This window comes from Drosophila suzukii, unplaced genomic scaffold (genome assembly GCF_043229965.1).
Source record: "Drosophila suzukii unplaced genomic scaffold, CBGP_Dsuzu_IsoJpt1.0 scf_10, whole genome shotgun sequence".
Taxonomy (NCBI): domain Eukaryota; kingdom Metazoa; phylum Arthropoda; class Insecta; order Diptera; family Drosophilidae; genus Drosophila; species Drosophila suzukii.
The window spans coordinates 225,342-240,634 of NW_027255897.1; the positions used below are offsets into that span (position 1 = coordinate 225,342).

At 41.3% G+C, this 15,293-nt stretch overlaps 2 protein-coding genes and 1 pseudogene across 2 annotated transcripts; all 3 read left to right on the forward strand.

Moving 5' to 3' along the window:
• Positions 1-5,216: 5,216 nt before the first annotated feature.
• LOC118879104 (asparagine synthetase domain-containing protein CG17486-like) lies at positions 5,217-7,028 on the forward strand. The gene has a single exon (XM_036822085.3). The coding sequence runs from the start codon at positions 5,256-5,258 to the stop codon at positions 6,972-6,974; it is 1,719 nt and encodes a 572-aa protein (XP_036677980.2). The 5' UTR covers positions 5,217-5,255; the 3' UTR covers positions 6,975-7,028.
• A 2,185-nt stretch (positions 7,029-9,213) lies between these two features.
• LOC139354597 (asparagine synthetase domain-containing protein CG17486-like) lies at positions 9,214-11,021 on the forward strand. Its single transcript, XM_070998861.1, has one exon. The coding sequence runs from the start codon at positions 9,254-9,256 to the stop codon at positions 10,988-10,990; it is 1,737 nt and encodes a 578-aa protein (XP_070854962.1). The 5' UTR covers positions 9,214-9,253; the 3' UTR covers positions 10,991-11,021.
• Positions 11,022-13,136: 2,115 nt separating this feature from the next.
• Positions 13,137-15,225, forward strand: LOC136117729 (asparagine synthetase domain-containing protein CG17486-like; annotated as a pseudogene).
• Positions 15,226-15,293: the final 68 nt, after the last annotated feature.

Here is a 15,293-nt window from a genome sequence, read left to right on the forward strand (position 1 = left end):
GCGGAACCAGAGCAAGGAGATGCCGAGGCCAGCCCAGCCATACACCCGCTGTACTAATAACACGAGAATAAATCCCACTGTCACCATTCGAACCCTGCGTTTTCTCACTGATCTACGGAGCAGTCACGTCATATAAATTTGGTGGAACGAACACACAATCTTCTGAGCTAGCCGCACGAATCTCGAAACGAGCAGACAACAAAATTAATTGGTTACAGGTTGAAGTCGCTTAAAACACATATATACTGGTCATCTTCCAGCTCCTGGTATAGGTGGGCAATATTGTCCACATGCGCTTTATATAAATCAAAACTGCTGATTGGGGATATGTATGATAATGTCGGGAAAATTGTCTCCTTAGGACCAGCGAGAGATACACAGAATTTATCGAGCAGAGAATCCTCGTTCTGGATACGAATAGCAGTGCAACGCAGCTAACGCCGCACAGCAATTAAAACGGCGCCACCTCTGGAGCATCGTGTTTATCGGAATCTCTATCTTTACGGAACACATTAGAAAGATTTGTATCGAAGAATTCATTATCATAGGATTCCATGTTGAGCCAGGTTTCAAAAATGCCGACGAAAAGAGATTGAGCTTTCGTACGCATACCACCGACATTTTAAAAATAAATATTGAAATTCTTATTGTTTGCGCTTATCCGGTCATCCATGGTCATGCTATCCATAATTGGTCCAGCATCATGGAACGAATCCGAAAGAGGCCTCGCTGGGATTCTATCATAATTACTAAAATTATTTGTAAGAAATTTCAGTAAAGTAGTAGTACGGATAAGAATAGGCTGGTGATCCTCGCTCCAAATGTTTGGTGGGCAGTCATTATTAGCATTCAAAATATAACTGTACGCAGGTGAATCCAATCCTAATAGTAATGAGCGAGAACGTACTACAGCTGCCGCAGTCCATTGTTGTTGTTGATGGCGAGAGCATCTCCGGAGAGCACCTTCAAAGAGAGCACTTTGAGGGGCTCGCCATCCATCTAAATGTGTCGAGAAAAGTTGTTGTAGAAAGTCGAAAGTCAAAAACGTCGAGCGCATATCTATATGGCGATGAAGAGAAAGAATCCAGCAGATGTTCTAGGTACTTCGGGAGAGAGACGGAAGATAATGTTGTTGCGAAAAATCCTCCGACAAATGAGGAAAGGCTTGCAGGAGATGTCCCGCAAAAGTATCGACGCCAGTGGCGTCGAACTCTAGGGCTCTCTTGATGGATGACTTGATGTTGAAGTTTGTCCGGACTCCGGTAAGTTGGATAAGATTCCATCCCCTACCACAACGGCCCGTTCTCTATGAATAAAACTTTTGACCTTAACTGAGGTCGGGCAGAAATCGTTTTTGAAGACTGAATCGTAAAGATGATCAGGAATTTCAAGCTTCAAACTTACAAACTTTAAAGTTGTAACGTCAACATCTTTTTTTACAAGTTTTACACAAGTGAAAAAATTAGCATTCACCCTAAGCTTGTTGAACACATATTTTAAAACAGCATTCGGCTCTGTATCTGTTGCAAACTTTCCGACGTGCAAGAATTTCTTGCTCGGAAAAACATGAAGATCTTCCGCGATAGGAGCCACTCCAATAACATGTTTGTTGGGCTTGCTGTTCTTCCTTCTCTTCTTATTTCGAACTTGTATGAAATTTCCTCTCTCAATATCTAGAGCTGGATTAGAAGGGTCAACGACCGCGGAAGCAGCGTAGCAGCAGCAGCCACATATGACTAGGGAGCTGCAGTTACTTTGGTAGGCCTTGGTAGACGGGATTTACATTTAAATTCTGAGTCAATGCATCATCTTTAAGGGGGAACGCCTCCAAGAATTTATTATGAAGGTCCTGATATAAGCGCTCCCGGGTTTTCAATTTATCATCGAATTGACCAACTTTATAATGCGAATCATTCGCAACCACACAGCTGTCACATTGCCACAGTATGTTTTTATTTAATAAAAGTTTGAGCACATCGTCCGGTGGGGCTACACAAGAAGTATGATAAGCGCGACGGCAAAAAGAAGAACAGCGGACAGCATCCAAAGCGCGAAGAAGGACAATTTAACATCGGTATTGCACTCGGGACAGCGGGGAAGTAACATAGCCAGAATTTTAAGCACGTCCGAACGATAAGAAAGCTAGATGACGACTAAGGTCCTTTATTTGGTTTTAACAGAAAATTACTGCGGCTGGACATGGGTCTATAGGTCATGCGGTTGGTGATAAAACACCCAACACTGTAGGATACTTAGGTCGTCCCTGAATCGTCCCTGTTCGGGCGCCAAACCGTAAGGGCATTTTCTTGGGCTGGGAAAGGACTCAGTCCGGCCAGGGTCCTCCACAGTTACATTTGTAGAAATACAGGGGACGATATCGCGGACTGGGAGTTACCGCCGGGGTGGTTTTGGCTCGGAAAGACGATATAAAAATGGCCGTTTCCCGTAAGATGGCGCGGTCGTTCCCCTTTGACATAGTGGTCTTCGGGGACAATGGGGGGACTCGCCGGGAAGAGGTGATCCGGAGTTCAATGCGGCACAGAGTAAGCGGCTCGGAGGTGTTGCATTTTAACCCAATTACAACGATTTTCCCCGAGTGCTCCATAATACTAAAGTGGGGCCGTCCTTTCCCGCGCTTTTCCGCGAACAGTGACGCAGCCGCTTTGCGCACAGAAAACGGCTCAGAAGCACAACGCGATATCTTGGCCGACACGAATTAAAGCACAGAAAGCCCACAAGCACCCGAGAGAGAGAGAGAGAGAGTTCCTTTCTCAGCGCTCCTCGTGAACAGTCCGGCGGCCGAGTTGCGCAGAGTAAGCGGCTCAGGAACGCAGATATCCTTATCTTCGCACTCAAACTTGACACTAGGGTTTTCTAATCTAACTTACTTACTACTTACTTACTTACTTACTAACCAAATTGTTGTGGCCAGCGCTTACTAACTTAGCGAGGACACTACCGGCAGAATGTCCATGTAGGGAGCCAAGTCCCACTGAACTACTCTAGTACTCTGGAGGACTCTGGAGGAGTCCAGCACTTCATCTATTCTGCGAATTTGCCCAGTTGTGGTATTGGTTCCTGTCGGTGAAGTCTCACAATAATGGGAAACAGCTTGGACTATACGTTCTTTTTCATCTGCAATGACATCCTGCAAGCGTTTTTTGGTTTTTCCTACCATTTTCAATTTTTTTGTTTCCACACCGCTCCTCCGCGAACACCGCTAAAGATTAAATTTCTTATTCTTATTTCTTATTCTTCGGGCCGCGGCAAACGGCGTCCATCGAAATTCACTCGCTAAATCTGGTATTTTTTCTGGTATTTCCTTAGCTCATCTGAGTACCGCCCTGAAAAACAGACCCGAAAAAAAGCGTTAGCCGCGTACTTGCCTCTCGCTCACTCCTATGGTTAGCTCGCGGTTTTCGTCGATGTGAGTACTAGGCTTAAGTATATATTTTGTTGTGAGATCTTAATAAACAGTTTTTCGTCTTCATTGGCTGGTTATGGTGCCTTCAGTGGTTAAGCCTAGTACTCACATCGACGAAAACCGCGAGCTAACCATAGGAGTGAGCGAGAGGCAAACAGGCGGCTAACGCTTTTTTTCGGGTCTGTTTTTCAGCGCGGTACTCAGATGAACTAAGGAAATACCAGATTTCGTGAGTGAATTTTCGATGAACGCCGTTAGCCGCGTGCCAAAGAAAAAGAAATTTAATCTTTGGCGGTGTTCGCGCAGAAGCGGTGGAGAATTTAAAAATTAAAAATGAAAAAAAACACCAAAAACGGCTAAGGGGGCCAGTGCAGATGAAAAAGGACGCCAAGTCCAAGCAGTTGCCCATTCTTGTGGGACTTGACCGACAGGAAGCAATAACACAACGGGCCAAATCCGCAGAGTAGTTGAAGCGCTAGAGGAGGTCCACTAAAGAATCCCAGTGGGCAGGAACATGGGACATCGTTCGATCTCCGACGAGCTCTCCATTGAGGACTCCACCTCCACCAGCTACTTGTCAGCTAAAGCGGAGATGCAGGACGCGCCGGCTTTTGTAGGGAGGAGAAAATATGGTCGCCCGCTAAGGGACAGCTGGAGGAGCCTTCACCAGCCATTATTGGCCAGCCTATTGGGACTCGGAGCTGGACGGCAGATGGCGCAGGAAAGATAGCGAAGCATCCGTGGGACGAGAAGGAAGCCTTAAACTTCTAACTTACATAAATAAAAACATTCGTTAAACATTTTATTTATTTTTATTTTAAATTCTTTGTGTACCAGCAGACTCTTCTTTTTTAAATTGCTCAGCCCAGCTGCTTGACAGTAAGACCATGCCACAAGCATTGCTGGTGAACTTTGAAAACTTCGGTCACACTACAAAGAATAAGATTAGGATTTAAGATACATAGTTAATACTAGATAAATTCAAGGGATTTTAATCACCCTCAAACTTTTCTGAATTTTATTTGAGAAAAAATACATTTGCACTGCAATGGTGCCGTGGTATGGAAATTTTTGTTGGTGCAGGATCAAGATGTTTTTCAACGGTCCCAAACTCAGTAAGTAATCTCATCGTGATAATAAATATTATTGTGGCATTTTTTAAGAAATTGACCTTCGTTCAGCCTATGTCGTCTGTTGAACGGATTCTCCGCCATCCAAATTTGACGGACACCATTATACAATAAAACTCTGTCTTCTTATTTTTTAAAGTGAAAATTAAAACGTTCACTACGAAAACGTAGACAACAATGACCGGAGGATTTTTAAAATGAAATGCGCTAGGAATGTTTAGATAAGCTACAGCTGTTCAGCTCAGCTGATATTGGGTGAGCTCGGTGGGAATGGGAGTCTAACATTTGTCAAAGGCGCATCCATCCCCCAATTTGGCAAGCATTTTTGGAAAGAAATTGAATGGAAGGAAATTGTTATAAACACTTAAAAGGGTCTTAACGGTTATAGCTTGTGGAAACTATAGTCCCTATTCTCTAGGTCCTATGCACTATATTTTCACGACGGAATGGAAATCTCACTCTTGATAAATTTTCCAATATAAAAAAAAAACGCTAAAAACGTACCACATGCAAGCCCTCAAGTTGTATTTGTTTTGCGTTGCTGCCACGAATGGCGGAAATGCCAACTGTTTCACACGAAGTGCTATGTTGGAAGAGGCTATTAGCGCTGAAATTGTTTCTGCGGCAAGCCTGATATAAATATTTGTATATATTTCTCACATCTCTAATGGATATTATTAGAAGTGGTTACAGATAGATCAATGTGTGGAATATTTTGCTCAATTTTGCATAATGTTGGATTACATTCACTTAAGATTCCAAACGCACTGAAAGAAATTCTGAGAAATCGTGGCCCTGATGTGCAAGACGAAATAATCGTAGATTATGATGCTGGACAAATAATTTTTTCCGGCAACGTATTATGGCAACAGGGGGAAAGTATTCAAAAACAACCCGTGGTTACCAATGACTTCATATTCCTCTTTAATGGAGACATTTACAATTTACCAAAGCCAGAGTCGATGTCTGATACGTCTTGGATAGCGAGCAAAATATCAGAATGCCGAAATAATGAAAATAAGCTACTGCAGCTGTTGAAGAAATGGGAGGGACCTCATTGTTTTATAATTTATGACAAACGAGATCAAATACTTTATTTCTCTCGCGATGCACTGGGAAGAAATTCGTTAATTATTGAACGCATTCCGAAGGGTTTACATTTATTGAGCACATCCCACTGTTTTGAAAATGATAAATTATCATTGGAACTGCCACCACTGGGCCTTTATAAAGTTAACATTAACGATCTTACTTCATGCATATTGCACCCGTGGCAGCCTCTAAATAATTATTGTGTTGAGCTATTAAGCAGACTTGACCAATTAGTTGGCTGGAAAACTACAGTGGAGAGTCCAATGTCCCCAGAGTGGATGTTAAAAAGTAAGCTCACATTTGATTACGACTTCTATAAATATACATATACCGACAGTCATGTAGACCTTTACAACAAACTAATTAGTCATCCACAAATCAAGGAGTCACTAGCGACACTCCATAAACTGCTATCCAACTCGGTAAGAAATCGGGTTACAAACAAGGCCCCACTTTGCCGCCTTTGCTTGGAAAAAATGACAACTTTATGCGAACATGCCAAGTTGTGTATATTATTTTCGGGTGGCATCGACTGCACCATCTTGGCCTTGCTAGCTAACGAATTTGTAGCACAAAATGAACCGATAGAGCTTATTAATGTAGCTTTTGAAAGCGTTGAGGATCAAAATATTTCTGAGAAGCTATGGGACGTTCCCGATCGCAAAACTGCACTGCTATCTATCAATGAACTAAAGCAACTTTGTCCCAAGAGGTGCTGGAAACTTTTAGAAGTTAATGTAACCCGTCGGGAATTGGACCAGACTCTTACAACACGTATCAGGCACCTAATATATCCACTTGAAACAGTTTTAGATGAGAGTCTCGGTTGTGCCTTTTGGTTTGCTTCGCATTGCGATAGCTCTACTGCCAGAGTCGCCCTAATTGGTAGTGGGGCAGATGAATTATTTGGTGGGTATGCCCGCCATCGCAAGAGCTTCATGCATTGCCAGGGCAGCGCCACAGAACGCCAGCTTGCCGTGCACAACGAACTTGAAATGGACTGGCAACGAATACCTGCCCGGAATTTAGCCAGAGACGACCGAGTTATTGCAGATAATGGTAAAACGGCTAGATCCCCATTTATCGAGGAGAACGTTGTTAAATTTATTAGATCTTTAGAAGTGTACCAAAAATGTTGCTTTTGTTTCCCCGAAGGTGTCGGTGATAAATTGCTTCTAAGACTATATGGCTATCAAATAGGACTGCGAGGCGTAGTATTGCTTAAGAAACGAGCTATTCAGTTCGGATCACGAATTGCAAACAAAAAACATAAAGCTGTTCACCAGTCGGATACTCTTAAACAAAAGCTGGCAACAAAAGTAAACTAAGCCATGCATTTTCTTAATTAATTAAATATAAAAAACACGGTTTAAAAAGGTTAATTTTTTTAATTTTGCGCCAGATTAATTAACGGAAACCACACCCACCATTGGGGTTTTTTAACACATTTTTTTTGTATCTTAGCAACTTCTACAACAACTGCAGAAAGAAAACCACCATTGTAACCTGTTATTATACCTGCTACTCGTAGAGTAAAAGGGTATTTTGTATTCGGGGAAAAGTTCGTGACAGGTAAAAGGTAGCGTTTTCAAGCCCATAAAGTATATAAATTTGTCGGAGAATTAAAGTCATCTCCATGCAGGTCGTCATTGTTGGACGCTTGATCTTTCGGCTTCTGGTGTTCCGTGTCTCAATTCTGGCGGATGCAGCTCTTCTTCAGTCTTCGTTGCCTTTGTTGCTCATTATTGTCTCTTAGATACACTCGCATGACAACCTCACGCCACGATAAAAACCAGAAGGACACGAGAGAGCAGATCTATCAACGCATACAAAGTCTGCCAGCAGAACCCATGGTCAGACCTTATCGAAATGCTGCATTACTTCCTCTCCGACATATCCTTTATCAGGATCCCTTATACCTGTTACTCGTAGAGTAAAAGGGTATATTGTATTCGGGGAAGCGTTTTCGAGGCCATAAAGTACACTGGTCGGCATAAGTATTTTGACAAAACAAAAGTTAAATATACTCATAATTTGAACTTACTTCTTGTAAACTTTGACATCAATAGAAAGGTAAATAATAGTAACTGAAAAAAGAATTTCTCAAAAATCATTTTGCTTATATTTTGTATGATTTTTTATAGGTAAAAATGTCGGAAAAAACTTGTATGAAAAAAGAAAAACAGCTCAAATGAATGTTTCTAAACATTTTCAAAAAATCATAAAAAAATAAGCAAACTGATTTTTTTTTACCATTATTTTTGTTTAAAGAAACTGCAACAAAAAATGGAAAAAAAATTTAAAACGTAGATTTTTACACAAGTTTGACCTTTTTAATAAGTACTGAACGGGTTAAAAAAAAATGTATTGTATAATTTAAACTGCACTTAAATTACCTTTCCATTGATGCCAAAGTGTACAAAAAGTAAGTTCAAATTATGAGTATACTTTACTTTTGTTTCGTCAAAATACTTATGCCGACCAGTGTATAAGTTAACTAAAGGCAACCGGACTGAGAGTCAATGTCGGAAGATTAAGCGCTGGCCAAATTGCTGACACTGCATTTTACTGGACGCTCCTGCGTACTGGCGTCGATACTTTTGCGGGACATCTTCTGCAACAACATCGGCAGCTGCTTGCCTGTCTCACTGCGCTATCATCAACTTGCTCCTCTCTACCGTTGCACCAACAAGAACATCAGCCGGAGCTTTTGTTGTCCGCTTTGTGTCACATTCGCCGTCCGCCTGGCTCTAATATCGGCGCGCTCCACGGAGTTGCGCTTACGTCATCTTCCGTCGCTCTCCTGACGCTCCATCAACAACATCAGCCGGAGCTCTTGTTGTCCGCTTTGCGCGACATTCGCCGTCCTCCTGGCCCTAATATCGGCGCGCTCCTCGGAGTTGCGCTTTCATTATCTTCCTTCTCTCTCCCGAAGTACCTAGAACATCTGGATTCTTACTTATCATCGCCTAATAGATATGCGCTCGACGCTTTTGACGTTCGACTTTCTAAAACAACTTTTCTCGACACATTTGGCTGGATGGCGAACCTCTCAGAGTGCTCTCTGGAGATGCTCTCGCCATCAACAACAACAATGGCATTTTACTGTGGCATTTTTTAAGAAATTATAAGCTACAGCTGTTCAGCTCAGCTGATATTGGGTGAGCTCGGTGGGAATGGGAGTCTAACATTTGTCAAAGGCGCATCCATCCCCCAATTTGGCAAGCATTTTTGGAAAGAAATTGAATGGAAGGAAATTGTTATAAACACTTAAAAGGGTCTTAACGGTTATAGCTTGTGGAAACTATAGTCCCTATTCTCTAGGTCCTATGCACTATATTTTCACGACGGAATGGAAATCTCACTCTTGATAAATTTTCCAATATAAAAAAAAAACGCTAAAAACGTACCACATGCAAGCCCTCAAGTTGTATTTGTTTTGCGTTGCTGCCACGAATGGCGGAAATGCCAACTGTTTCACACGAAGTGCTATGTTGGAAGAGGCTATTAGCGCTGAAATTGTTTCTGCGGCAAGCCTGATATAAATATTTGTATATATTTCTCACATCTCTAATGGATATTATTAGAAGTGGTTACAGATAGATCAATGTGTGGAATATTTTGCTCAATTTTGCATAATGTTGGATTACATTCACTTAAGATTCCAAACGCACTGAAAGAAATTCTGAGAAATCGTGGCCCTGATGTGCAAGACGAAATAATCGTAGATTATGATGCTGGACAAATAATTTTTTCCGGCAACGTATTATGGCAACAGGGGGAAAGTATTCAAAAACAACCCGTGGTTACCAATGACATCATATTCCTCTTTAATGGAGACATTTACAATTTACCAAAGCCAGAGTCGATGTCTGATACGTCTTGGATAGCGAGCAAAATATCAGAATGCCGAAATAATGAAAATAAGCTACTGCAGCTGTTGAAGAAATGGGAGGGACCTCATTGTTTTATAATTTATGACAAACGAGATCAAATACTTTATTTCTCTCGCGATGCACTGGGAAGAAATTCGTTAATTATTGAACGCATTCCGAAGGGTTTACATTTATTGAGCACATCCCACTGTTTTGAAAATGATAAATTATCATTGGAACTGCCACCACTGGGCCTTTATAAAGTTAACATTAACGATCTTACTTCATGCATATTGCACCCGTGGCAGCCTCTAAATAATTATTGTGTTGAGCTATTAAGCAGACTTGACCAATTAGTTGGCTGGAAAACTACAGTGGAGAGTCCAATGTCCCCAGAGTGGATGTTAAAAAGTAAGCTCACATTTGATTACGACTTCTATAAATATACATATACCGACAGTCATGTAGACCTTTACAACAAACTAATTAGTCATCCACAAATCAAGGAGTCACTAGCGACACTCCATAAACTGCTATCCAACTCGGTAAGAAATCGGGTTACAAACAAGGCCCCACTTTGCCGCCTTTGCTTGGAAAAAATGACAACTTTATGCGAACATGCCAAGTTGTGTATATTATTTTCGGGTGGCATCGACTGCACCATCTTGGCCTTGCTAGCTAACGAATTTGTAGCACAAAATGAACCGATAGAGCTTATTAATGTAGCTTTTGAAAGCGTTAAGGATCAAAATATTTCTGAGAAGCTATGGGACGTTCCCGATCGCAAAACTGCACTGCTATCTATCAATGAACTAAAGCAACTTTGTCCCAAGAGGTGCTGGAAACTCTTAGAAGTTAATGTAACCCGTCGGGAATTGGACCAGACTCTTACAACACGTATCAGGCACCTAATATATCCACTTGAAACAGTTTTAGATGAGAGTCTCGGTTGTGCCTTTTGGTTTGCTTCGCATTGCGATAGCTCTACTGCCAGAGTCGCCCTAATTGGTAGTGGGGCAGATGAATTATTTGGTGGGTATGCCCGCCATCGCAAGAGCTTCATGCATTGCCAGGGCAGCGCCACAGAACGCCAGCTTGCCGTGCACAACGAACTTGAAATGGACTGGCAACGAATACCTGCCCGGAATTTAGCCAGAGACGACCGAGTTATTGCAGATAATGGTAAAACGGCTAGATCCCCATTTATCGAGGAGAACGTTGTTAAATTTATTAGATCTTTAGAAGTGTACCAAAAATGTTGCTTTTGTTTCCCCGAAGGTGTCGGTGATAAATTGCTTCTAAGACTATATGGCTATCAACTAGGACTGCGAGGCGTAGTATTGCTTAAGAAACGAGCTATTCAGTTCGGATCACGAATTGCAAACAAAAAACATAAAGCTGTTCACCAGTCGGATACTCTTAAACAAAAGCTGGCAACAAAAGTAAACTTAAGCCATGAATTTTCTTAATTAATTAAATATAAAAAACACGATTTAAAAAGGTTAATTTTTTTAATTTTGCGCCAGATTAATTAACGGAAACCACACCCACCATTGGGGTTTTTTAACACATTTTTTTTGTATCTTAGCAACTTCTACAACAACTGCAGAAAGAAAACCACCATTGTAACCTGTTATTATACCTGCTACTCGTAGAGTAAAAGGGTATTTTGTATTCGGGGAAAAGTTCGTGACAGGTAAAAGGTAGCGTTTTCAAGCCCATAAAGTATATAAATTTGTCGGAGAATTAAAGTCATCTCCATGCAGGTCGTCATTGTTGGACGCTTGATCTTTCGGCTTCTGGTGTTCCGTGTCTCAATTCTGGCGGATGCAGCTCTTCTTCAGTCTTCGTTGCCTTTGTTGCTCATTATTGTCTCTTAGATACACTCGCATGACAACCTCACGCCACGATAAAAACCAGAAGGACACGAGAGAGCAGATCTATCAACGCATACAAAGTCTGCCAGCAGAACCCATGGTCAGACCTTATCGAAATGCTGCATTACTTCCTCTCCGACATATCCTTTATCAGGATCCCTTATACCTGTTACTCGTAGAGTAAAAGGGTATATTGTATTCGGGGAAGCGTTTTCGAGGCCATAAAGTACACTGGTCGGCATAAGTATTTTGACAAAACAAAAGTGAAATATACTCATAATTTGAACTTACTTCTTGTAAACTTTGACATCAATAGAAAGGTAAATAATAGTAACTGAAAAAAGAGTTTCTCAAAAATCATTTTGCTTATATTTTGTATGATTTTTTATAGGTAAAAATGTCGGAAAAAACTTGTATGAAAAAAGAAAAACAGCTCAAATGAATGTTTCTAAACATTTTCAAAAAATCATAAAAAAATAAGCAAACTGATTTTTTTTACCATTATTTTTGTTTAAAGAAACTGCAACAAAAAATGGAAAAAAAATTTAAAAAGTAGATTTTTACACAAGTTCGACCTTTTTAATAAGTACTGAACGGGTTAAAAAAAAATGTATTGTATAATTTAAACTGCACTTAAATTACCTTTCAATTGATTCCAAAGTGTACAAAAAGTAAGTTCAAATTATGAGTATACTTTACTTTTGTTTCGTCAAAATACTTATGCCGACCAGCCAAATGCCAGCCAAATTGCTGACACTGCATTTTACGGGACGCTCCTGCGTACTGGCGTCGATACTTTTGCGGGACATCTTCTGCAACAACATCGGCAGCTGCTTGCCTGTCTCACTGCGCTATCATCAACTTGCTCCTCTCTACCGTTGCACCAACAAGAACATCAGCCGGAGCTTTTGTTGTCCGCTTTGTGCCACATTCGCCGTCGCCTGGCTCTAATATCGCTCTCCTGACGTTCCATCAACAACATCAGCCGGAGCTCTTGTTGTCCGCTTTGCGCGACATTCGCCGTCCTCCTGGCCCTAATATCGGCGCGCTCCTCGGACTTGCGCTTTCATTATCTTCCTTCTCTCTCCCGAAGTACCTAGAACATCTGGATTCTTACTTATCATCGCCTAATAGATATGCGCTCGACGCTTTTGACGTTCGACTTTCTAAAACAACTTTTCTCGACACATTTGGCTGGATGGCGAACCTCTCAGAGTGCTCTCTGGAGATGCTCTCGCCATCAACAACAACAATGGCATTTTACTGTGGCATTTTTTAAGAAATTATAAGCTACAGCTGTTCAGCTCAGCTCTTATGGAATGGTAGATATTGAGTGAGCTCGGTGGGAATGGGAGTCTAACATTTGTCAAAGGCGCATCCATCCCCCAATTTGGCAAGCATTTTTGGAAAGAAATTGAATGGAAGGAAATTGTTATAAACACTTAAAAGGGTCTTAACGGTTATAGATTGTGGAAACTATAGTCCCTATTCTCTAGGTCCTATGCACTATATTTTCACGACGGAATGGAAATCTCACTCTTGATAAATTTTCCAATATAAAAAAAACGCTAAAAACGTACCACATGCAAGCCCTCAAGTTGTATTTGTTTTGCGTTGCTGCCACGAATGGCGGAAATGCCAACTGTTTCACACGAAGTGCTATGTTGGAAGAGGCTATTAGCGCTGAAATTGTTTCTGCGGCAAGCCTGATATAAATATTTGTATATATTTCTCACATCTCTAATGGATATTATTAGAAGTGGTTACAGATATATCAATGTGTGGAATATTTTGCTCAATTTTGCATAATGTTGGATTACATTCACTTAAGATTCCAAACGCACTGAAAGAAATTCTGAGAAATCGTGGCCCTGATGTGCAAGACGAAATAATCGTAGATTATGATGCTGGACAAATAATTTTTTCCGGCAACGTATTATGGCAACAGGGGGAAAGTATTCAAAAACAACCCGTGGTTACCAATGACTTCATATTCCTCTTTAACGGAGACATTTACAATTTACCAAAGCCAGAGTCGATGTCTGATACGTCTTGGATAGCGAGCAAAATATCAGAATGCCGAAATAATGAAAATAAGCTACTGCAGCTGTTGAAGAAATGGGAGGGACCTCATTGTTTTATAATTTATGACAAACGAGATCAAATACTTTATTTCTCTCGCGATGCACTGGGAAGAAATTCGTTAATTATTGAACGCATTCCGAAGGGTTTACATTTATTGAGCACATCCCACTGTTTTGAAAATGATAAATTATCATTGGAACTGCCACCACTGGGCCTTTATAAAGTTAACATTAACGATTTTACTTCATGCATATTGCACCCGTGGCAGCCTCTAAATAATTATTGTGTTGAGCTATTAAGCAGACTTGACCAATTAGTTGGCTGGAAAACTACAGTGGAGAGTCCAATGTCCCCAGAGTGGATGTTAAAAAGTAAGCTCACATTTGATTACGACTTCTATAAATATACATATACCGACAGTCATGTAGACCTTTACAACAAACTAATTAGTCATCCACAAATCAAGGAGTCACTAGCGACACTCCATAAACTGCTATCCAACTCGGTAAGAAATCGGGTTACAAACAAGGCCCCACTTTGCCGCCTTTGCTTGGAAAAAATGACAACTTTATGCGAACATGCCAAGTTGTGTATATTATTTTCGGGTGGCATCGACTGCACCATCTTGGCCTTGCTAGCTAACGAATTTGTAGCACAAAATGAACCGATAGAGCTTATTAATGTAGCTTTTGAAAGCGTTGAGGATCAAAATATTTCTGAGAAGCTATGGGACGTTCCCGATTCGCAAAACTGCACTGCTATCTATCAATGAACTAAAGCAACTTTGTCCCAAGAGGTGCTGGAAACTCTTAGAAGTTAATGTAACCCGTCGGGAATTGGACCAGACTCTTACAACACGTATCAGGCACCTAATATATCCACTTGAAACAGTTTTAGATGAGAGTCTCGGTTGTGCCTTTTGGTTTGCTTCGCATTGCGATAGCTCTACTGCAGTGGTCGGCACACACATACCATCACAAGTTTGCCCCACATTAGTGTGAGTGTAACAAACACGAAGTTTGCGCGCGGCGTGCTGTAGCGAGACGTTTCTCTGCTTTGCACTGAGATCCTCTGCCGCAGCAACAAAAAAGCGCGCCGAAGCTGAGAAAAAATGACCCGAAGACCCATGCCGAAGTCACACGAACATGTACGTTATACGTGAGCGAGCAGAGGATGGGCAGAACACTTCCCTATGCTCACTAGATAGGCCGCTGCCGACCACTGCTCTACTGCCAGAGTCGCCCTAATTGGTAGTGGGGCAGATGAATTATTTGGTGGGTATGCCCGCCATCGCAAGAGCTTCATGCATTGCCAGGGCAGCGCCACAGAACGCCAGCTTGCCGTGCACAACGAACTTGAAATGGACTGGCAACGAATACCTGCCCGGAATTTAGCCAGAGACGACCGAGTTATTGCAGATAATGGTAAAACGGCTAGATCCCCATTTATCGAGGAGAACGTTGTTAAATTTATTAGATCTTTAGAAGTGTACCAAAAATGTTGCTTTTGTTTCCCCGAAGGTGTCGGTGATAAATTGCTTCTAAGACTATATGGCTATCAAATAGGACTGCGAGGCGTAGTATTGCTTAAGAAACGAGCTATTCAGTTCGGATCACGAATTGCAAACAAAAAACATAAAGCTGTTCACCAGTCGGATACTCTTAAACAAAAGCTGGCAACAAAAGTAAACTTAAGCCATGAATTTTCTTAATTAATTAAATATAAAAAACACGGTTTAAAAAGGTTAATTTTTTTAATTTTGCGCCAGATTAATTAACGGAAACCACACCCACCATTGGGGTTTTTTAAC